The sequence below is a fragment of the Dendropsophus ebraccatus genome, chromosome 15, assembly GCF_027789765.1.
Source record: "Dendropsophus ebraccatus isolate aDenEbr1 chromosome 15, aDenEbr1.pat, whole genome shotgun sequence".
Lineage (NCBI taxonomy): Eukaryota > Metazoa > Chordata > Amphibia > Anura > Hylidae > Dendropsophus > Dendropsophus ebraccatus.
In genome coordinates, this window is record NC_091468.1 from 60,260,981 (window position 1) to 60,285,332 (window position 24,352).

The window sequence follows — 24,352 nt, forward strand, 5'->3', positions numbered from 1 at the left end:
TCATGTGGGTCTTATAAAGGAGTGCTAGCTGTTCAGAGAGGGAGAACTGTGAAACACGAACTGGAGAGAGTGGAACGGCTGCACATCCCATCTATGGCTGATACTAATGCCGCTAGGCCTATATTAAAAATCAACACCAGAGTGTCTGTATATGAATTGATCAAGCCATATTGCCCCGTGTACCACCGCGCAGGTCCTCTGGTCCACACGGGTCCCTACGCTAACTCCACACCGTGTCGGTCAGCAACCGCCAACCCCGCAAAGCGTGCACGTGCAGGAAAGGGAGGCCCTGGAACGGCCCTGCAACCCCAATATCACAGGACCAGACCCAAAAAGCCCCACCAAATCCCAGCCAGCACCACCGGCGGGGAAGGCTGCCCCCAAACGACACAAGTTTAGTAGTTATATTCTTGTATATAGGGAGCAGTATTATAGTAGTTATATTCTTGTATATAGGAGCAGTGTTATAGTAGTTATATTCCTGTCTATAGGAGAGGATAGACGTGTGCTTGTGAGCTCCCTGAGGGGAGGAGGCATGGCTTCTGACCCAGGAGGAGGTGAGGGAAGCTGGGCTGATGATCCTGGGAGAGTCCAGGGTCTGGAGTGCGGCCTGCAGCATGGAGCTGGTGGAAGTGGAGATTTGGACATGGTGGCTGGTGAGTCTTCAGAATCTTGCAATGTTGTTGGATTTAACAGAAAAGTTACAAGGAAAAATATATTTATGCTGGAAATGCAGATTGGCAAATTGAGAGATGAAATTAAGAAAGAGACTGATCCTAAAGTAAAGTTGATGAAATGTGAAAGGCTGGATGATTGTAGACGTGAGCTGGCTATAATGAAGGGCAGACTGGATGAGGGAACAAACACCGCACCCAAAGTGGAAAACCGGGCGATTGAGAGAAAGAGAGAGGCCAGAGCCCAAGGTATGAGAAGGAGACTGAGAGACATTATTAACAAAAAAGATATTAACTATGACACAGTATATGACATTGTGGACCAGGGAAAACCTGTGAGATTTGGGGGAGCAGCTACTGAGGAATCGCTGCACTCAGAGACAAAAAATGGCGGATCTGTAGAAAACATTGACAGTGATAATGATGCAGAGAGTTCTGTGCCAGCCAGCAAGGGGTTAAACGCAGAGGATTCTGACTGTAATTCTGGTCATATGAGTGAGAATGACTCCACTATGCAGCAAAGTACTGACATTGTATATGATACCCCACAGAACAGTGGGAGTGTGAGCCGGCTAATGCCAGAGCCAACCGCACAGCCTGCAGCACACAGTATACAGGACACTTTGCAGCCTGCAGCACACAGTATACAGGACACTCTGGAGCCTGCAGCACACAGTATACAGGACACTCTGCAGCCTGCAGCACACAGTATGCAGGACACTCTGCAGCCTGCAGCACACAGTATACAGGACACTCTGCAGCCTGCAGCACACAGTATACAGGACACTTTGCAGCCTGCAGCACACGGTGTACGGGGCTCTCTGCGGCCTGCAGGGAGTAGAGTAAAGGGTGCACAGCCACCAGTAGCACACACAGTTGGATCAGCAGGACAGCCTGGTGTCAGTAATCCTGTGGAGAGGCCCAGCACTGATCCCTCTGCCGGCAGACCTCAGTACAGACTGTTCTCCAGTGTTACAGGGTCAGCTAACCCCACACCGCAGAGGAGGAATGCGGTAAGGATCCGGTATACGGGTCCAGAAGATAGCATCCCCTCTAGACTGTACATTGGAAAAGTTTTATTAAAAGAGTTTATGCGGTTTGAGGCCTCGGAGGTGTATGCCCTAATCCATATCCCCTCCACCAGAATCTATGATATCAGCTTTAAGCTGCAGTATAGTCTGGACTTATTCTGGAATATCTACAATGATACTAAAGGTCACAAGATGTGGGAACACCTCCAGGTAATACAGTTGTCCAAGCCTCAGGTAGTGACCGTCACCATCCTGTTCCAGTCCGAGGTGGTGGCTCTGGCGGATCTAATCCACTGGCTGAGCCGGCAGTGTGATGTGAAGAGCCATCCGGCTAAGATATACGATGAGGAGGGGATTTGGAATGGTGGGTATACAGTAAAGATTCAGCTCCGGCGAGAGAATGGCATGACCAAACACCTACCGCACTCCTTTTACCTGGGCTCAGAGCGTGGGATATGCTATTACCCAGGTCAGCCACGTCTTTGCCATAGATGTGGGGGCCGACACCTGGCCATGAACTGTTCTCGTATCAAGTGCTCGTTATGTGGACAGTTTGGGCATGGAAAGGAGGATTGTACGGGCCCGGTGATCTGTAATCTGTGCTCTGGCCCAGGTCACACATTCAAAGATTGTCCACATGCAGAACACAATAAGTGTAATGAGACCCTCATCGAGGCCATGGAGGAAGAGCAGGAGGACGTCACTGAAAGTGTGGGCATAGCCCCAGAAGTCGCCAGTACCAGTACTAATGTCAAACAAGGTACCAGTGACCCTGCTGCAGTGCCTCATGTTCTGTCTATGGATGCTGCACCACATGTACCAGAAGACAATGTAGATGAACCATCTATGGATGCTGCACTTATCACTGCAGAGCCTGAAGTATTATCCACCAGTACAGAGTCTGCTAGTCCACCTATGGATGCTGCACAACAACTCTCATCAGCCACTGACATACCACCTGCGGATGCTGCACAACAACTCTCATCAGCCACTGAAGAGACAAGTAAAGTGCTCAGAGAACCAGTCACTAAACCCTCCAAACAGCAGCCCAGCACCTCTACAGATCCAGCTGCAAGTACCCGTGTAGATGATGACGGGCTCCAGATCGTAAAAAGAAAAAACACAACAGTGGATTCCTCTAGAAAAATCACTGCAACCAAGAAGCCAGCTGAGCCGCCAGCGCTGGAGATCACCTCTGGAAGGTACAGTGCTCTGGGAGAAGAAGAGCAGGAGACAACAATAGAACAAGTTCCCTCAACCCTTCCTGATGATGACCCTCAGGATGATGATCCTGAACCCTCAGTGTCCACCAAGAGATGGGGAACTACAGGTCACAGCAGTGGAAGGAGAAAAAGGACTAAGAAGGCCAAGTGAATGAGACTAAGACTCAGCTTTATCAATGTAAACAGTGTGAGGACTAAGAGCCGGCGACAGGCGATCTACCAGCTTCTGTCTCAGGAGAGATCTGAAATAGTCTCTAAAGACTGTATATAAGAGAGACCTGAAATGTGACCCGCACAATGTGTATTGGAGAAACATCCATGTGTCATGTTTTCTGTAATGTTATCAAGTAATGTAACAATATCTTTAGTTTCTATGATTTTAATGTAAATACACTGTAATAATTTGGTGTAAGTTTTAAATAAAAAGATCATTATAGTAGTTATATTCCTGTATATAGGGGGCAGTATTATAGTAGTAATATTCTTGTATATAGGAGCAGTATTATAGTAGTTATATTCCTGTATATAGGGGGCAGTATTATAGTAGTTATATTCCTGTATATAGGAGCAGTATTATAGTAGTTATATTCCTGTATATAGGAGCAGTATTATAGTAGTTATATTCCTGTATATAGGAGCAGTATTATAGTAGTTATATTCTTGTATATAAGGAGCAGTATTATAGTCAGTGGCGGATTAAATGTACCCTGGGCCCCAGGCTGTCCACCCAACCTGGGCCCCCCCCCCCAGTCAATCCGCCCTTATTATGATCCGCTACTGCCCCCCCCCACACACACACACGCTGTCCCCAATAAACACTGCCTGCCTGCCTCCCCTCCCTGCTGACCCCAATAAACATAATGTTTGGTCCCTTGCTGCTACCCCCAGTAAGCATTGTCCACCCCACTTCCACTGCCCCCAATAAACATATTGCCAACTCACCCGGTCCCCTTATGTTGCCCCCCCCCCCCCAAGGTCACAGCAGCACAGAGGATGTCAGGAGAGGAGGGTGCTGATCTTATAGGGGAGTTCCCAGCAGCACAGAGGATGTCAGGAGAGGAGGCTGCTGGTCTTATAGGGGAGGTCCCAGCAGCACAGAGGATGTCAGGAGAGGAGGGTGCTGATCTATAGAGGAGGTCACAGCAGCACAGAGGATGTCAGAAGAGGAGGTGCTGATCTATAGAGGAGGTCACAGCAGCACAGAGGATGTCAGGAGAGGAGGTGCTGATCTTATAGGGGACGTCACGGCAGCACAGAGGGTGTCAGGAGAGGAGGTGCTGATCTATAGAGGAGGTCACAGCAGCACAGAGGATGTCAGGAGAGGAGGGTGCTGATCTATAGGGGAGGTCACAGCAGCACAGAGGGTGTCAGGAGAGGAGGGTGCTGATCTATAGGGGAGGTCACAGCAGCACAGAGAATGTCAGGAGAGGAGGGTGCTGATCTATAGGGGAGGTCACAGCAGCACAGAGGGTGTCAGGAGAGGAGGGTGCTGATCTATAGGGGAGGTCACAGCAGCATAGAGGATGTCAGGAGAGGAGGGTGCTGATCTATAGGGGAGGTCACAGCAGCACAGAGGATGTCAGGAGAGGAGGGTGCTGATCTATAGGGGAGGTCACAGCAGCACAGAGGGTGTCAGGAGAGGAGGGTGCTAATCCTATAGGAGATGGTCCCCCTCTTTTCCCCTCTATAGATGGTCCCCCTCTTTCCCTCTTTACAATCAGGAGTTAGTAACAGTTTGATCATAGTACATAAGCCCACACACCACACCAAGGTTCCTGATAAAGTGTGGGTCCCACATGGCAACCACCAGCACAACATCAGCTGAGCCACAGGAGGGAGCAGTACAGTTGCCCAGCAGCCCCAATGCTGCCAGACATGACCACCTGGGCTCTGGGCTACACCACCCGCAGACACAGTGCTGCAACAGCATTAGTCGTCGCAGTGGACACTGACATCATAAAACCAAGGAGAAGCAGCTGGAAACCCCAAAACCTCTCACCTTGTGCTCTCAGCCAGTGAGACTCAATAATGCTGCGTTTACACAGACAGATTTATCTGACAGATTTTGGAAGCCAAAGCTAGGAATGGATTTGAAAATAGGATAGATCCCAGTCTTTCCTTTATGACCTGATCCCTGTTTATAGTCTGTTCATGGTTTGGGCTTCAAAGATCTGTCAGATAAATCTGTCTGTGTAAACGCACCATAAGCCAGGCTCTGACCCTATATATACTTACTAATTACAGTCACCTGGGTGGGGGAGGAGGGCTGGACCAGGGCAAAAAAAGTAGAGGGGACAGAATCTACAATATACTCAATGGAGAGATAAAATAGAGATGGCCGCACATCCAAAGGTGATTGTAAATATACTGTATATAGGGTCAGAGCCTGGGTCACTTAGTCTCACTGGCTGAGAGCTAAGAGGTTTATTTTCCATCTGCTTCTCCTTGTTTTTATGGTGTCGGTCTCCATTGTGGTGGCCATTGCTGTGGTGGCGCTGTGTCTGTGGGTGGGGTGGCTCAGAGCCCAAAGGGGCAATGTCTGGCAACGTTGGGGCTGCTGGGCAACTGGGTTTCTCCCTGCCGTGGCGCACCTGTTGTTGTGGTTGGTGGTTGCCACGTGGGGCTGCGCCATTTTTCAGTTAGGGACTTACACTTTATCAGGAACCTTGGCGTGGTGTGTGGGCTTATGCACTATGATCAAAATGAAACTAACTCCTGATTGTTAGTAGTAAATGGTGCTGAGAAGCGGATGGTCAGTCATAAGGCCGGGTTCACACTTTTGCCATCTTTTTTTTTGTTGCAAAAAACGGATGTAAAACGGATGCATGTATGTGCATCCGTTTTTCCTTTAAATTCCATTATAAAGAACGGGTCAAAACGCATTCGTTTTTTAACGTACACAAAAACCTAGTCTACTTCATTTTTGTGTCTGTTAAAATAAAACGGATCCGTTTTGAACATTTTTTTTCATAATGGAATTCAATGGAAACACAAATGCATCGGGTTTTTTCTGCAAAAATGGATGAAAAAAATGGATAAAAGCAGTTTGGATATGCGACCATGTCTGTTTTATCTCTCCATTGAGTATATTGTAGATTCTGTCTCCTCTTCTTTTTTTGCCCTGGTCCAGCCCTCCTCCCCCACCCAGGTGACTATAATTAGTAAGTATATATAGGGTCAGAGCCTGGCTTGCTCAGTCATATTGGCTGAGAGCAGAAGGTAAGGGGTGGGTTTTTTAATCTGCTTCTCCTTGGTTTTATGATGTCAGTCTTCACTGCGGCGGCCATTGCTGTGACGGTGCTGTGTCTGCCAGATTAACACCTATTCACAAATCGCAGCAACCAAAAAATACTACCAAACTGCACTTTAGCAGTAGTGACCAAATTAACGTCAGTCAAAAGACTAATCCAAAAACTTAGACATAAACAGTGTTGAATTCAATAAAAACAGTAATAAACTCAGTTAAGTATTAACAGTAATAAACAGTTATTTTTGTTTTTTTAGTAGTCTATATCACAAGATAAAGATGAATTTACAGTTTACCTTAACTACTGCAGTTTAACTACTCACTTTTGCCCCACTGCACTTATGCCACAATGCTTCTACCAGCATTCACCTCTCCAGATCATAGTAGTTATATTCTTGTATTAAGGAGCAGTATTATAGTAGTTATATTCTTGTATATAGGAGCAGTATTATAGTAGTTATATTCCTGTATATAGGAGGCAGTATTATAGTAGTTATATTCTTGTATATAGGGGCAGTATTATAGTAGTTATATTCCTGTATATAGGAGCAGTATTATAGTAGTTATATTCTTGTATATTGGAGCAGTATTATAGTAGTTATATTCTTGTATATAGGAGCAGTATTATAGTAGTTATATTCCTGTGTATAGGAGGCATTATTATAGTAGTTATATTCCTGTATATAGGAGCAGTATTATAGTAGTTATATCCCTGTATATAGGAGCAGTATTATAGTAGTTATACGAACTGGAGAGAGTGGAACGGCTGCACATCCCATCTATGGTTGATACTAATGCCGCTAGGCCTATATTAAAAATCAACACCAGAGTGTCTGTATATGAATTGATCAAGCCATATTGCCCCATGTACCACCACGCAGGTCCTCTGGTCCACACGGGTCCCTACGCTAACGCCACACCGTGTCGGTCAGCGACCGCCAACCCCGCAAAGCGTGCACATGCAGGGAAGGGAGGCCATGGAACGGCCCTGCAACCCCAATGTCACAGGACCAGACCCAAAAAGCCCCACCAAAACCCAGCCAGCACGATGGTACATGGGGCAGTATGGCTTGATCAATTCATACACAAAATTCTGATGTGTTTTTTATTTTATCCTAGGGGCACTAGTATCAGCCATAGGTGTGAGGTGCAGCACTCTGTTTCTTCCCTGAACCGCATTTTGTTTCTCTCTTTTCTCCGTGTATTGCACTCCTCCTGGTGAGACCCACATGACCGCAATTACCAGGAGACACCTGAGTGCACATGGTTTTAATCCCTCCTGTTTTTTTCCCATTCTGTTTGCTGCAGCTATGGTGAGTGTAATTCCTTATCCAGACTTGTGCTGCTTGGGGGCGACCTTCTCCGCCGGCGGTGCTGGCCGGGTTCTGGTGTGGTGTTTGTGGGTCTGGTCCTGTGGCATGGGGGTCGCAGGGCCGTCCCATGGCCCCCGTTCCATGACTGTGCACGCCTGCGGGGTTGGTGGCCACTGACTGGCACGGTGTGGACTCATGTGTAGGGACCCATGTGTATCAGATACCGGCATGAAGTACATGGGGCAGTATGGCTTGATCAATTCATACACAAAATTCTGATGTGTTTTTTATTTTAGCCTAGCGGCACTAGTATCAGCCATAGGTGTGAGGTGCAGCACTCTGTTTCTTCCCTGAACCGCATTATAGTAGTTATATTCCTGTACATAGGAGCAGTATTATAGTAGTTATATTCTTGTATATAGGAGCAGTATTATAGTAGTTATATTCTTGTATATAGGAGCAGTATTATAGTAGTAATATTCTTGCATGTAGGAGCGGTATTATAGTAGTTATATTCTTGTATATAGGGAGCAGTATTATAGTAGTTATGATACGAGTGAGAGAGGTTCAGCCGGCACCAGCCGATAGCAACACTAGTGTGGGACCGAGAACTGGGAAATACACAGCAAAGTTCAGTGCAGGTAAACCTCGAATGATCGGGGTGCAGGAAACAGCCGAGACAATGGAATATGCAATGGAGAGAAAGGAATCCGCACTCACCGGTCAGCAAAGAAAGGGGTTTATTGATCCATACACTGGAGGCTGGAGCTGGGAGGGGGAAGGTGTTACGCAGGTGTGCTCCTTACAGCAAAGGAGCAGTATTATAGTAGTTATATTCTTGCATATAGGGAGCAGTATTATAGTAGTTATATTCCTGTACATAGGAGCAGTATTATAGTAGTTATATTCTTGTATATAGGAGCAGTATTATAGTAGTAATATTCTTGCATGTAGGAGCGGTATTATAGTAGTAATATTCTTGCATGTAGGAGCGGTATTATAGTAGTTATATTCTTGTATATAGGAGGCAGTATTATAGTAGTTATATTCCTGTATATAGGAGCAGTATTATAGTAGTTATATTCTTGTATATAGGAGCAGTATTATAGTAGTTATATTCCTGTATGTAGGAGCAGTATTATAGTAGTTATTGATAAAGAAACAGAAGTTGGCACTCACCGCTTGGGGTCGTGAATATCCTTTATTGGAGGAACGTGGTACACTCAGCTGGGAAGGTGGTAAAGGCAGGTAGCGTCACTGATACAACGAACGTTTTCGCCCTGTGTCGGGCTTCGTCTGACGAAGCCCGACACAGGGTGAAAACGTTCGTTGTATCAGTGACGCTACCTGCCTTTACCACCTTCCCCCTTCCCAGCTCAGTGTACCACGTTCCTCCAATAAAGGATATTCACGACCCCAAGCGGTGAGTGCCAACTTCTGTTTTTTTATCAGTATTTACACTGTGCGCTTTTTTGCAACTCAGCTGAGCACCTCCAAGGGTCTATTTTTCGGACGTGGGAGCTACATGTGCCATCATTCAGTGGTCCTAGACGCCTGTGTTATACGTGGTGCCGGCAACTTTTCTCTACTCCATTATAGTAGTTATATTCTTGTATATAGGGAGCAGTATTACAGTAGTTATATTCTTGTACATAGGGAGCAGTATTATAGTAGTTATATTCTTGTATATAGGGGCAGTATTATAGTAGTTATCTTCCTGTATATAGGAGCAGTATTATAGTAGTTATATTCCTGTATATAGGAGCAGTATTATAGCAGTTATATTCTTGTATATAGGGGGCAGTATTATAGTAGTTATATTGTCATGTACATCAGGAAGGATTTTGAAAATGCTGCTTAAATCTACACCCGTTCACATAATGTAACCACAAACATCCTGTGTCTCATTCCTTATTAACGTGGTCCATATGTTTAATTAAAAATGGCTGAATTCATGAGAATGATTTACTTTGGATTCTGTCCTCTGTTCTTACATCACCAGCGCAGAAGATCTAAATATAGGCCAGTATAATGATCTGTGCGCGTTTCATCTTTATTGACAATTATCCCTTTAAGTGGCCATACTGTAGTTCCTGTCAATGATGTCAGACACTCTCTGCACATGGCTCCTGTCTGTGGATCTGTCCTGTAATTGACCTTAAGCTACAAATAATAGACTAATGGTTTATAATAAAATAAGAAAGTTTAAGGGTGCGTTCACACGTACAGGATCTGCAGCAGATTTCATGGTACAGATTTAAAGCTGCAGATTTGCTTTGAATCTGCAACTTTAAATCTGCTGCAGATCCTGTACGTGTGAACGCACTCTTAGAGATTATGAATAATTTGAGATCAGCATCATTATTATAAGATATATATATATATATATATAATTTATACCAGCTGTACACATTATTATATACAGGAGATACCCAGGTTATACCAGCATGCTTCATTTCACCTGTGCTACTGTGTGTGTCTAGGTTCTCCTCTGTACAGTATAGTGTGATACTACATGTCCTGTACTGCTGTGTGCGTCTAGTATCTCATCTACAGTTTAGTGTGATACTACATGTCCTGTACTGCTGTGTGTGTCTAATATCTCCTCTCTACAGTACAGTGTGATACTACATGTCCTGTACTGCTGTGTGGGTCTAGTATCTCCTCTCTACAGTATAGTGTGATACTACATGTCATGAACTGTTGTGTGTGTCTAGTATCTCATCTACCGTACAGTGTGATACTACACACACAGCAGTACAGGACATGTAGTATCACACTGTACTGTAGAGAGGAGATATTGGACACACACAGCAGCACAGGAAATGTAGTATCACACTGTACTATAGAGAAGATACTAGACACACACAGCAGCACAGGACATGTAGTATCTCACTGTACTGTAGAGAGGGGATACTAATGCCCTGTACTGCTGTGTGTCTAGTATCTCCTCTACAGTACAGTGTGATACTATATGTCCTGTCCTGCTGCGTGTGTCTAGTATCTCCTCTACAGTACAGTGTGATACTACATTTCCTGTGCTGCTGTGTGTGTCTAGTATCTCCTCTACAGTACAGTGTGATACTACATGTCCTGTACTGCTGTGTTTGTTTAGTATCTCCTCTATACAGTATAGTGTGATACTACATGTCCTGTACTGCTGTGTGTATCTAGTATCTCCTCTCTACAGTACAGTGTGATACTACATGTCCTGTACTGCTGTGTGTCTAGTATCTCCTCTCTACAGTACAGTGTGATACTACATGTCCTGTACTGCTGTGTGTATCTAGTATCTCCTCTCTACAGTACAGTGTGATACTACATGTCCTGTACTGCTGTGTTTGTTTAGTATCTCCTTTCTACAGTATTTTTTAAGCCTTATTTATTATAATTTTGGAATGATATTATGGAACTCTGGAACCAGCTGCCAGTTTTCCATAGAGTTATGGTCTCAACATACAGTGGTCCTCCCAGAAACAATGGCTATAGATTGTTGATGGACCCCTATATAAGGGGGCACCCAGGTTTCGGTCACCTAGTCCTATTCAGATGTTCTGTGTGTTGCAGTGAAGTATCTGAAGTCGTCGGCCTCCATGATTCATTATTCTCCATAGAAAGTATTGGAGTACGGATAATGCTGTGCACGCCATTTTGTATGTCTCATAGCATGAAGACCCATAAGACAATTCTATTCCATTATTACTTCATTTTGAAATTCTTCTTCTCTTCCGTGCAGACACTGCTGAATGAACTTGACAGAAGTTTGGGGAGATATCGAGATGAAGTAAACCTGAAGACCGCCATCATGTCCTTCATCAATGCTGTTCTCAATGCTGGCGCAGGAGAAGTAAGTTTACAAGTTATGGAGATTTTATATTTAGAGCCTATATTTCTAAATGAACTGGTGATAGGGTGCAGGGAGGGGACAGAGAGTACTGTGCAGCTGTAACTGTGTGGCCACACAGCTCTCTATAAGCATAGATGTGAGTGAAGGGAGGGGGCAGAGAGGACTATGCAGCTGTAACTGTATGACCAACACAGTTCTCTCTATGATCATAGAAATAAGTGCAGGGAGGGGATAGAGAAAACTGTGCTGCTATAAACTTGGCTGGGTCCTTCCCGGTGGGATATCTGGCTAGTCCTGTGTTTTAAGACTCTTTGATGAGGCAATGCACATAGGACTTCACTGCATTGAGCGCTTTCACTAGCAGGCTGCAGTGTTCTCATTTGGCTGGTCTCCCTGAGATCTGTTTCTCTTATGGCTCTACTAGGCATTGCTCCCACCTAGCCAGAATCCTGCTCCACACTGATGAGGGGCAACACCCCGAAACAGCTGTATGTGGATGGTTACCTGGCCTTGGTTTTTCCCGTGTCATTGCATTACTTATAGGGCCACTTAATATGGTGGTTTTGGTGGTTTCCTTACAGGAGCCGCCCCTTGGCCGGGTCCTTCCCGGAGGGATATCTGGCTAGTCCTGTGTTTTGAGACTTTTTGATAAGGCTCCACGGGCTCTTCTTTTGCTATAAATTTATGGCAGCCCAATTCTCTCTATGATCATATAGATGAGTGCAGGGAGGCGATAGAGAGGACTGTGCAGCTGTGACTGTATGGCCACTCTGTTCTGTATGTGATCAAACAGAGATTCTGGAGCAAAGTGAAGTCCTTTTTGCCATGTCTTTTATTTAGATAGATGGATGGATAGATAGATGGATAGATAGATGGATAGATAGATGGATAGATAGATGGATAGATAGATGGATAGATAGATAGATGGATAGATAGATAGATGGATAGATAGATGGATAGATAGATGGATAGATAGATGGATAGATAGATGGATAGATAGATGGATAGATAGATGGATTGATAGATAGATGATAGATTTGCTGTATCGGTAATCTTAGTCTCCAGCTTCATGTAATTAATGGGGCAGGAAGTGGATAATGGATTTTGACATGAATGTGGTGGAGACTTTCCGCCTTAGATATTGCTGGGAATCTCTGGATTTTCTCATGCTGGATAGCGATGATGTCGGATATCCTGGGATTACAGTCTGCAGGACAGAGAACATATGGACGGGGCGGATCGTTCACCTTCGCATAGTCCATGTTCTGCAGCTGGGGGTGCGGCGTCCTGGTCAGTGTCAGGGAACAGACGCCACAACAATATGTCTGCTGGGTCTTACAGTATCCCAGAGGGTTTATCGGATGGTTACAGGGTGATGGCTCTTGGTCACAGGTTTGGGGGCTCTGGATACTTTGGTACATGGTCCGTCTATATGTTACCTGCACTGACTGTTTTCATTTTTGCGCCAAAGTCCTTTTGCCCCTATGTCCTTCTGTTTGCATGGCCTTACCACAGAGCTGTTTTAGCTCCTTCTGTGCCGCCTGTGACACTGTGATCACTATTGGATGAGCCCCCAGAGGTGCTGGGCGTCTATATATTGCCCTTTTGTCTCCTCAGTCCATCCAGGGACTTGTATAGGATTGATGTATAGATAGAGTTGCGTTTGTCCCCACAAGGGTTAATGATGGCTTATTTCCTCCTGCCGAGTTTCCATACAGTCAGAGGTTTATATCCCGTTTATTTTCCATAAAGTATGAAGTGAATTTCATTCAGGATTTGCAGAATATAAATAAACAAATCTGATGGAAGAAATACAGGGAAAAAGAATCCTGGAGGACACAGGTGGAGGAGTCGCGTGGGCCGAGTGCGGTATTCTTGACGTGAGGGAAATGAGTGACGCACATACAGTCTGTAGAAAATATTCATGGGACATAAAAGATAGATAGGAAACCGCTACCATATTGTGCTGGGTTAGAGAGTTGCCTATTTGACTCCAGTTAGAAGCCTTAGAACATGACTGGAAGCCAAGCCAGAAATCCCATCTGCAGATTGCCTCGTCCATACAGTGCTGAGTCCTGACTGTCTGAGAAAAAACTCATAAGGCCTGGTTCACACATTTTAGGACAGCAACCTACAGAAGGCCACTGTGAAGTTCAACCCTGCCAGTGCTTTCGAATTGGAATGTGGGCACATACGGGTTTGCCCGTGTTCTAATTAGCCATTGCCGACAATGTAAAGTCTGTCCGGAGCCGCACTTTACATTGTCTGCTGTCAGTGTTGTGCAGCCGCTATTCAATGAATAGCAGCCGCACAAAAGTGATGTGTCAGTTTTCTTTGCAGCCACATGGAATCCCAGCCAAAGTGTATACACTCCTGCCAGGATTCCATAGGAACTAATGCAAAGTATTTTTTCAATTGATAGCGGCAATCTGCAACAACGGCCTTTAATTAAAAAAAATATGTTGTGTGAACTTAGCCTAAAGATGTATGGAGACTTATAGACCATTCATGGTCTGCTGGGAATTCTGGGAAGAAGGATCTGCAAAGCAGCTCTTTCATGCCACCTTTTAGAGGTAGCTTTATCTTCTAGTCAGTAGTAGACTTATTAGAAACTTTAAAACATGACTGGGGATTTAAGCAAAGCTTGTCAACTCTCCAGAAGGAAAGACTATCTATCTGCAGACAGCTGTATTGTGGTTAGTAAAGAGCAGGGTGATGGCTGGTGGCAGAGAGGCCTATTGCTAATATTTCTGCATTTACATTTCTACCTTATTCCTCAATCTTTTCTTTTAAGGGTCTGTGATATACAACTCGCACAGTACAGGGCACCCACCTCACATTATTTACAGCTATACATAGCAGGCAGCAGAATTGTGAGTGCAGCTCTGGGTGTTACTGTGATGTTTCTTCTGGTCTGATCTCCTCTACTTTATGAGTGCTGATGTCTATGGTGGAGGGGCACTTGGAGGCTTATGTGCCCTAGTGCAGAAGTTCCACACCCCCTCCCCTCCTCTGTGGCAGAACCTATGTTTTTCTATTTTCTTTATTGGTTCTAGAACATTTTCCCTTTTTCTCTTAAAGGATAATCTTGAATTCCGGTTGCACCTTAGATATGAGTTCCTTATGTTGGGAATCCAGCCGGTTATTGACAAACTGAGACAACATGAGAACGCCACCCTGGACAGGTACAGAAGTCATCACTAACAGTGACATCCATAGCCCTCCCTGTGTTTTTTTTTATTTCCTCTCAATTATTTCTTTCCTTTACTTAACTCTATCACTTCCTTCCATCTTTCTTCTCTCCCTTCCTTTCTTATTTTCATCCCCACTTCCTTTTTTCCTCCATCATGGCTTTCCTCCTTTCTCCCTCTCTTTCTCCCTCTCTTTCTCCCTCTCTTTCTCCCTCTCTTTCTCCCTCTCTTTCTCCCTCTCTTTCTCCCTCTCTTTCTCCCTCTCTTTCTCCCTCTCTTTCTCCCTCTCTTTCTCCCTCTCTTTCTCCCTCTCTTTCTCCCTCTCTTTCTCCCTCTCTCTCTCCCTCTCTTTCTCCCTCTCTTTCTCCCTTTCTTTCTCCCTTTCTTTCTCCCTTTCTTTCTCCCTTTCTTTCTCCCTGTCTTTCTCCCTTTCTTTCTCCCTTCCTTCCTTTCTCCCTTCCTTCCTTTCTCCCTTCCTTCCTTTCTCCCTTCCTTCCTTTCTCCCTTCATTCCTTTCTCCCTTCAATCCTTCCTTCCTTTCTCCCTTCAATCCTTCCTTTCTTTCTCCCTTCCTTCCTTTCTTTCTCCCTTCCTTTCTCCCTTCCTTTCCCCCTTCCTTTCCCCCTTCCCCCTTCCTTTCCCCCTTCCCCCTTCCTTTCCCCCTTCCCCCTTCCTTTCCCCCTTCCCCCTTCCTTTCCCCCTTCCCCCTTCCTTTCCCCCTTCCCCCTTCCTTTCCCCCTTCCCCCTTCCATTCCTTCCTTGCTTCCTTCCTTTCTCCCTTCCTTCCTTCCTTTCTCCCTTTCTTCCTTCCTTCCTTCCTTCCTTTCTCCCTTCCTTCCTTCCTTCCTTTCTCCCTTCCTTTCTCCCTTCCTTCCTTCCCTTCCTCTCTTGCTCCCTCTTCACTACCTTCCTTCCTTCCTTCCTTCCTTCCTTCCTTTTTCCCTTCATTTCCTTCTTCCTTCTTTTCCTTTCTTCCTTCTTTTCCTTACCTCCTTCAATCAATCTTTCCTTCCTCCCTCCCCCCCCTTCCTTCCTTTCCTTCATTACTCTACTCTTTTCCCCATGGTCTACTTCCCAATGTTGGTGTGGAGATCTATTATGAGCTGGAGATGTTCCCAGTAATTCTAGTGATGTTGTATTGCTGTTGCATTGTGCTTTTGGATTTATCCACTTCCCGTTGTTCCAGGCATCTGGACTTCTTTGAGATGGTGCGGAATGAAGATGAGGTGGAGTTGGCCAAGAGGTTTGACACGGTGAGTGACCAGAGATGGTGGATTGGTGGGACTTACTTCCTGGATGCCGTGGATATCACTATAACACTGCCCGAAGAGATCACAGATATAAAATCTTTAGTTATTACAGTATTAGTTTGTTGTCATCATAACATTTTATTATGTTAATTATTTACTCCATTGTTACTATATGTAATATAATATATGTTGCTCAAAGAAAACGGCCAGCAGAAGGGTGGATTCCGATCGATCTTATTCTGACCTTACATTTATTCTTTTAATGATACTCAGAATAGATTGGTTCAATAACACATAAAGATCCTAATTATCATGTATCAAAAGGGTAAAGGCGAGCAGCAAGAGAGTGAGTTAGGGAGGACTGTGCAGCTGTGACTGGATGACCTCACAGTTTCTCTATGATTATATAGATGAGTGTAGGGAAGAAATAGAGACAACTGTGAAGCTGTATCTGTATCATCACACAGTTCTGTCTATAATCATATAGATGAGTGCAGGGAGGGGATAGAGAGGACTGTGCAGCTGTAAGTGTATGGTCACACAGTTCTCTCTATAATCATATAGATGAGTGCAGGGAGGGGATAGAGAGGAGTGTGCAGCTGTAAGTGTATGATCACACAGTTCTCTCTATGATCATATAGATGAGTGCAGGGGGGGAATAGATTGGACTGTGCAGCTGTAAGTGTATGATCACACAGTTCTCTCTATGATCATATAGATGAGTGCAGGGAGGGAAAAGAGAGGACTGTGTAGCTGTAAGTGTATGGTCACACAGTTCTATCTATAATCATATAGATGAGTGCAGGGAGGGGACAGAGAGGACTGTGCAGCTGTAAGTGTATGGTCACACAGTTCTTTCTATGATCATATAGATGAGTGCAGGGAGGGTATAGAGAGGACTGTGCAGCTGCAATTGTATGACCACACAGTTCTCTCTATGATCATATACAGTAATTTGGTGCACTGTTTTGCAGGCCCTGGTGCTGATTTATAGACCTGCTGCTCCCCTATAGCTTTGCCTGTGGATAGATTATAGGTAGATAATCTGTTATTACGTATGTATCTATATATGCTATGACGGCTTTGCTGTATCCTCCCTCCTCTCCCGCTGTACCCTCTCTCTATTCCGCTGTTTTTTTGTACAGACTGACGCACCGACAGCCTCTTCCCCCTCATTACACTCGGCCTGTTCTACATTATACGGCAGTGCAATGAATTAGAGAAGTCTCCAGAAAATAATGAGGATTAATATGTAACATGTTTCCCATTATCTTTATTGCCGCCTCCAATGGTTCTCTAGTAATTAGTTTATTTTCCTAGAGAAAGTGGAGAGAGGATGCGGGTCACATGCGGGGGGCTCTGCAGACCGCCAGCTGCCACCTGCACTGCATTCCGCTATAATACTGTACATGGCTAATCCAGCTAATAGTGGATACAATTCTATCCAAGCTAAACAATACTCTGGACTCCAGGCCCATACAATAGAGCCAACTAGAGATGTGTGCAGCTTCTGCCGATGTGTAGAGCTCACAGAGCATTGTCCAGACTGGACACAATTATATCACTACCCAGCTAAGAGCAGGACTAGCTGTGTACAATGTTCAGTCTGGAATACAGGTTATTTAGCTCACAGAGCATTGTCTACACTGGATACAATTGTATCACTTCTCAGCTCAGAGCAGGCCTAGCTATGTACAATGTATCAGTCTGGAGTCCAGGCTGTAGAGCTCACAGAGCATTGTCTACACTGGATACACTTGTATCACCTCTCAGCTGAGAGCAGGACTAGCTGTGTACAATGTATCAGTCTGGAGTCCAGGCTGTAGAGCTCACAGAGCATTGTCTACACTGGATACACTTGTATCACCTCTCAGCTGAGAGCAGGACTAGCTGTGTATAATGTATCAGTCTGGAGTCCAGGCTGTAGAGCTCACAGAGCATTGTCTAGACCAGATACAATTGTATCACTTCTCAGATGAGAGCAGAAATAGCTATGTAGAATGTATCAGTGTGGAGTCCAGGTTGTTTAGCTCACAGAGCATTGTCCATCCTGCATACAGTTGTATCCAGTCCTTGGTGTGTGGCATGGCCTGGCTGTATGTGGTCGGGTATTATCGGACCCTCACTGGCTGCAGAGATTTCCCCCGTTGTTGTTCTTGAATCGCTCCTTGCTGGGAGTTTATTAGACGTCATAGTTGAGGTTGTGGGGAGGGTCCTTACAGCCTGTGCGGCCGAGTGCTGGAGCCCGGGGAGCTGAGGAGTTTTTCGCGGCTCTGGAATGCCGTTGATATTTTTGGAGTCATTTTTTGCAGCCCGGACTGAACTGAAATAATCAAATTATCCAGAACTATTTTTTTTATATATATATTTTTTTGCCAACATTTTTAAAGGAAAATTCCATTTAATTTTTTTTTTCGCAACTTTTTACTATTTTATTACATGATGCGTGGAATAAACAATTTCTTTTAAATGGGTAGTTCATTGAAAATCAACTGGTGCCAGAAAGGGCCAGAGATTTGTAATTTACTTCTATTAAAAAAATCTCTAGCCTTCCAGTACTTATCAGCTGCTGTATGTCCTGTAGAAAGTGGTATATTCTTTCCAGTCTGACAGTGCTCTCTGCTGCCACCTCTGTCCATGTCGGGTACTGTCCAGAGCAGCAGCAAATCCCCATAGAAAACCTCTCCTGTTGTCTAGAGTGGAAAGAGTACATCACGTCCTGCAGGACATACAGCAGCTGATAAGTACTGGAAGACTGGAGATTTTTTAATAGAAGCATATTACAAATCTCTGGCACTTTCTGGCTCCAGTTGATCTGAAAGAATTTTTTTTTAATTGGTAGTACCTGCTTTTCTTACATTTGTATTTGACAAGGGGCTGCCCACCTTAGACAACCTTCCACCTGTATCTATTGTGGTCACATATAACAACGTATACAGACCCCAACTGAGTGTGAATAAAATTGGACTGCCCCTTTACATAAAGATAGGCAATTTTTTGTTCCATGGCAGTGACCCTTTAATCCTTTCATCTGGAAGTGAACAATCCCTTTAAGTGAAAGTGATCGAACCTTTAAAGGGTAGTTCACAATTCCCTGCCCCCCCCCCCAACCTTTCAAATCAACCGATCCCGCCAAATGCCAAAGATTTGGAATTTACTTCTATAAAAATATACTCCATTCTTCCAGTACTTATCAGCTGCTGTATGTTCTGCATGTAGTGGCATATTCTTTCCAGTCTAAAGAGCAGGAGAGGTTTTCTATGGGGATTTGCTCCTGCTCTGGACAGTTTCCTTTCACGGACAGAGGTGTCAGCACTGTGTCAGACTGGAAAGTATACACCACTTCCTTCAGGGCATACAGCAGCTGATAAATACTGGAAAACTTGAGATTTTTTAATATAAGTAAATTACAACTCTCTGGTACTTGCTGGGACCAGTTGATTTGAAAGAAAACTTTTTTTAGTGAACTAGCCCTTTAAGCTGTTACAGGAGCTTTTGATAGGACTATATAATATTGAATTTAAGTCCTGGTTCTAAATACAATATAATGACATGCGTTGAAGCGGTGTGAGGGGGCGGGGCTTGTGAATTGCATGTGATCGGTAGGTCAGGTGCAGACACCAGCAGTTGTGTTACCCACGTTTGACTCTCTTCACAGGATCACATTGACACCAAAAGTGCAACGGAGATGTTTGAGATGATAAAGAAGAAGCTGAAGATGACGGAGGGCTATCCCTACCTGCTGTCCATCCTGCAGCATTGTTTACAGATGCCATGTGAGTGACCGAAGCCACCGATTGGTCACATGACTTAGGGTACTATTACACGGAACGATAGTCGGCCCTGTCCGTCCGATTATCGTTCTGTGTAATAAACACAACGATCAGCCGATGACAACGATTATCGGCTGATCGCTTATATAGGTTTGGACCTATAATTGTCGGCCACCGACAATTTGCAAAGTACATACATTACCTATCCATGGTCCAGGGCTCCTCTTGCAGTCCGCTTCTCCCCGATTCCCGTGCGTTGCAGCTTCAGAGCGGCCTGTCTTAGCTGACAGGCCGCTCAGTCAATGAATGTCTGCGCCCTGTCAACTAAGACAGGCAACTCTGAAGCTGCAGCGCGCAGGAACCGGGGAGAAGCGGACTGCAAGAGGAGCCCTGGACCATGGATAGGTAATGTATGCCGTTTAAAGCGATGTCCATGCAGCCCTTGTTAAACTATTAGCGGGCCGTATAATAGGCCCAGTAAACGAGCGCCGATCTAGCACATCGCTGCTCGCTTACAGTTATCTGGCCCCCATCGGCCCGTGTAATAACACTCTTAAAGGGGAACTCCAGTCTTCAGATCCACCTCTAAGTAACAGTCTACAGTGTATTCTGGTGGTCACCTTGAATCTGTTGTAATGCAGAAGACTAGGGTGTAGTACCAGACGACCTCTCACAAGGGAGGCGACTCCAGACCCTCTATCTTTAGGTGTTTTATCTCATTGTATATGATTGTGTGGTTCTTGGCTCTGAGTTCTTGTCTCTTCTGGCAACAGATAAGCGTAATGGCAGTAACCTCCAGCAGTGGCAGCTCCTGGACCGGATACTACAGCAGATTGTTCTGCAGGACGAGAAAGGTGAAGATCCCGATGTAACGGCGCTGGAGAACTTCAACGTCAAGAACATCATTAAGATGTAAGAGATCCGTCAACAGCACATGGGGTCTGACATAATTCATTTGGTGCAGTAATAGAATAAACACTGTAGAAACAATAAGGTAGTCAGAGCTATAGAACTGTATGTAAAATATCTTCACAGTCCTGAAGAGTGTCTAGAGCTCACCAGTTCTGTAGAGGTTCTAGAGCACCTCCTTTTTAATAATTTTTTCTAGATCTCCTCAATAGAAATGTGCAAAGCTCAAGTATGCTTGGGTTTGTCCAAACCTGAGCGTGCTGTATTTGATTACCGGTGGCTGAAGAGGTTGGATGCCTGGAAAACATGGATACAGTCATAAAATGAATCCATAGGGATGCATCCAACTTCTTCCCCCTCAAGTAATCAAATGCCGTATGCTCGGATTTGGATGAACCCAAGTGTCCTCGAGGTTCGCTTATCTCTACTCCTCAATAGTTCTGGAGCTTCTTAGTTCCACAGAGGTTCTAGAAATTCTTATTTTAATAGACATTCTAGAGCATCACAGTTCTATAAAGGTGTTAGAGCTCATCTGGTCTATAGAGTTAGAGCTCTGTTTTTAGAGTGTCAGGAGCTCTTTAGTTCTGTAGAGGTTCTAGAGCTCCTCAGTTGCAAATCTCCTCAGGTCTGTAGATGTTCCAGAGCTCCTTAGATCTATAGAGTTAGAGCTCTGTATTTAGAGTGTAAGGAGCTCTTCAGTTCTGTAGAGGTTCTAGAGCCCCTCAGTTGTAGATGTTCCAGAGCTCCTTAGATCTATAGAGTTAGAGCTCTGTTTTTAGAGTGTCAGAAGCTCTTCCGTTATGTATTTAGAGTGTGAGGAACACCTTCATCTGTTGCAAATCTACAGTTCCCATCATGCAATGACTTGACTGTCCAGACACAATGGGAATTGTAGTTTTGCAGGAGCTGGAAGGTGAAGGTTCCCCACCCCTGCTGTAGAATTTCTTGAGTTTTGATGAACTTAAACTGCCCTCTAACCTTTACAGGTGAACTTGGGAATGTGTTGCTTAAATTTTCTTTTACTGATTACAGTCAGATACAAAAAAAAAAAATTGTTCTTTTCTGATCTGTTTCTATTTTCTGGCTGTATTTTTTTTATTTTACCTTTTGTCCATTGTTATGGGGGCTGCCATCTTGCCTGGGCTGCTGTTAACAGTATTTAGTGACATGCTTTACAGCAAGACTCATGGACATAGAAGGCATACTGCTTGAGTTTTAATGTGTTTTGTGGTAACCTGAGCACCACAAGATGCTTGATCGAGCACTATGCTCAGTAGATCATGCTCGCTCAACACTAATCACCTCTTATAGGTGTACAGAGTCTGGCGTCTTGTGTATTGTCACCATTATTGCACTTCTTCAGTTCTCTGGATTGCCCCCCCCCCCCCCCCCCCCCGTTTCCAAACACCGTCTAGAGCAGCACAGTTCTATAGAGTTAAAGGGGTTGTTCACCAAATTATTATTATTATTATTAAATCAACTGGTGCCATAAAGTGCCAGAGATTTGTAATTCACTTCTATTAAAAAATCATAAGTCTTCCAGTACTTATCAGCTGCTGTGTGTCCTACAGGAAGTGGTGTTTTCTTTCCTGTCTGACACAGTGCTCTCTGTTGCCTCCATTGTCCATGTCAGGAACTGTCCAGAGCAGCAGCAAATCACCATAGAAAACCTCTCCTCCTCTCCAGACTGGAAATAATACAACTTCCTGCTGGGCATACAGCAGCTGATAAGTACTGGAAGGCTTGAGATTTTTTTTAAAAGAAATAAATTACAAATCTCTGGCACTTTATGGCAGCAGTTGATTTGAAAGAAAAAATTTTTTGGTGTACAACCCCTTTAATGACTTCTTTGTTGGTTTCTGGAGTTCTGTATGTTGCAGTATTAGTCCTGCGGTTATGAGAACCACATTCCAGCACATCTCTTGGCTCCGGAACCATCTCTGTCTGTGCAACATGTGGTAGAGATTATACTGAGCAGATCCTGAGCTATGTGGCCTCCGTACAACCAGACCGTCAGTCAGGAGGGCTGTGACGCAGCGTCCCACATGTACTAGTGAGCGTGCACTCACCTGATAACAAGTGTGCAGAGGTGTGTGAGGCGACCCTCATACCTGGCCAAGATGCACTCAACAGAGGAAAGGGCCACAAGTTGGTACCATTTAGTCACTAGTAGGTGTGTTGGTGCACCATGATCACTAGCTGAGGGGGGCGCACAGTCACCATGATCACTAGCTGAGGGGGGCGCACAGTCACCATGATCACTAGCTGAGGGGGGCGCACAGTTACCATGATCACTAGCTGAGGGGGGCGCACAGTTACCATGATCACTAGCTGAGGGGGGCGCACAGTCACCATGATCACTAGCTGAGGGGGGCGCACAGTTACCATGATCACTAGCTGAGGGGGGCGCACAGTCACCATGATCACTAGCTGAGGGGGGCGCACAGTCACCATGATCACTAGCTGAGGGGGGCGCACAGTCACCATGATCACTAGCTGAGGGGGGCGCACAGTTACCATGATCACTAGCTGAGGGGGGCGCACAGTCACCATGATCACTAGCTGAGGGGGGCGCACAGTCACCATGATCACTAGCTGAGGGGGGCGCACAGTCACCATGATCACTAGCTGAGGGGGGCGCATAGTTACCATGATCACTAGCTGAGGGGGGCGCACAGTCACCATGATCACTAGCTGAGGGGGGCGCACAGTTACCATGATCACTAGCTGAGGGGGGCGCACAGTTACCATGATCACTAGCTGAGGGGGGCGCACAGTTACCATGATCACTAGCTGAGGGGGGCGCACAGTTACCATGATCACTAGCTGAGGGGGGCGCACAGTTACCATGATCACTAGCTGAGGGGGGCGCACAGTTACCATGATCACTAGCTGAGGGGGGCGCACAGTTACCATGATCACTAGCTGAGGGGGGCGCACAGTTACCATGATCACTAGCTGAGGGGGGCGCACAGTTACCATGATCACTAGCTGATCCCATCCTAGTCACACACCCCTATAAATACCCCCTTGTTGGTTCCCATGATCTTCTTGTCAGTATCTGTTCATTTTGTTCCATGCAGGTTAGTGAATGAGAATGAAGTCAAGCAATGGCGGGAACAGGCGGAGAAGTTCAGGAAAGGTAGGTTTGTCCCTTTAAATAGTTTATCATCATCATCTGGTGTTTAAGGGGTATTTCATGCAAAGATAACTTTTGATATGTTGCTGCCCATGGTGAGACAAACAATTCCGTCCATACTTGTTACAATGTGTTCAGTCTCCTTCCCCCCGTTCTGAGCTGCTGCTTTCTGCTGAAGACACAAAAATCTGTGTGTGAGCTTTCCCCTCCGTCTCCTCTCTTCCCCTCCCTGGCAGGCTGCATCTGCAACTTTGTTGGATCTGTAGCTTCTTTGATACTGGGAGGGTTATTCTGAGGTCAAGTTGCTGATGAACTCACTGTGATCAACCCTCCCAGCATTACAAAGAAGCTATAATGTTGCAGATACAGCCAGCCGGGGACTTGTTTACATCAGCTGTCTCAGAAGGGAGAGGGATCGGTGTCATTCAGAATCTGTCTACTGGGCATGTTCAGTAAGGGTACTATTACACGGAACGATAATCGGCCGAATTGTCCCTATCCAGACGTTTATCGTTCTGTGTAATAAAGACAACGATCAGCCGATGATCGTTGTCATCAGCTGATCTTTGATATAGGTTCTGACCTATAATCGTCGGGCGCCGACCGTGCATCGCTACGTGTAATAGCGGTGCACAGCCGACGCTGACGATATGAAAAGAGGAATACATTACCTATCTAGGCTGCAGGGCTCCTCTTCCTCTGTGCTTCTCCACGAGTCCCGCGCACTCCAGCTTCACAGCGGCTTGTGTCAGGGG

The 24,352-nt window shown here is 45.2% G+C and overlaps 1 protein-coding gene across 5 annotated transcripts in view; it reads left to right on the top strand.

Moving 5' to 3' along the window:
* Positions 1-24,352, top strand: part of DAAM2 (dishevelled associated activator of morphogenesis 2) — a 168,747-nt gene that overhangs the window by 114,534 nt on the left and 29,861 nt on the right. For all 5 annotated transcript variants that reach the window (XM_069954830.1, XM_069954834.1, XM_069954831.1 and 2 more), the window contains exons 7-12: positions 11,225-11,335; positions 14,417-14,520; positions 15,713-15,779; positions 19,435-19,552; positions 20,323-20,461; positions 23,542-23,600. In XM_069954830.1, coding sequence (XP_069810931.1) covers positions 11,225-11,335; positions 14,417-14,520; positions 15,713-15,779; positions 19,435-19,552; positions 20,323-20,461; positions 23,542-23,600 — 598 coding nt within the window. The remainder of the gene's footprint in view (positions 1-11,224; positions 11,336-14,416; positions 14,521-15,712; positions 15,780-19,434; positions 19,553-20,322; positions 20,462-23,541; positions 23,601-24,352) is intronic.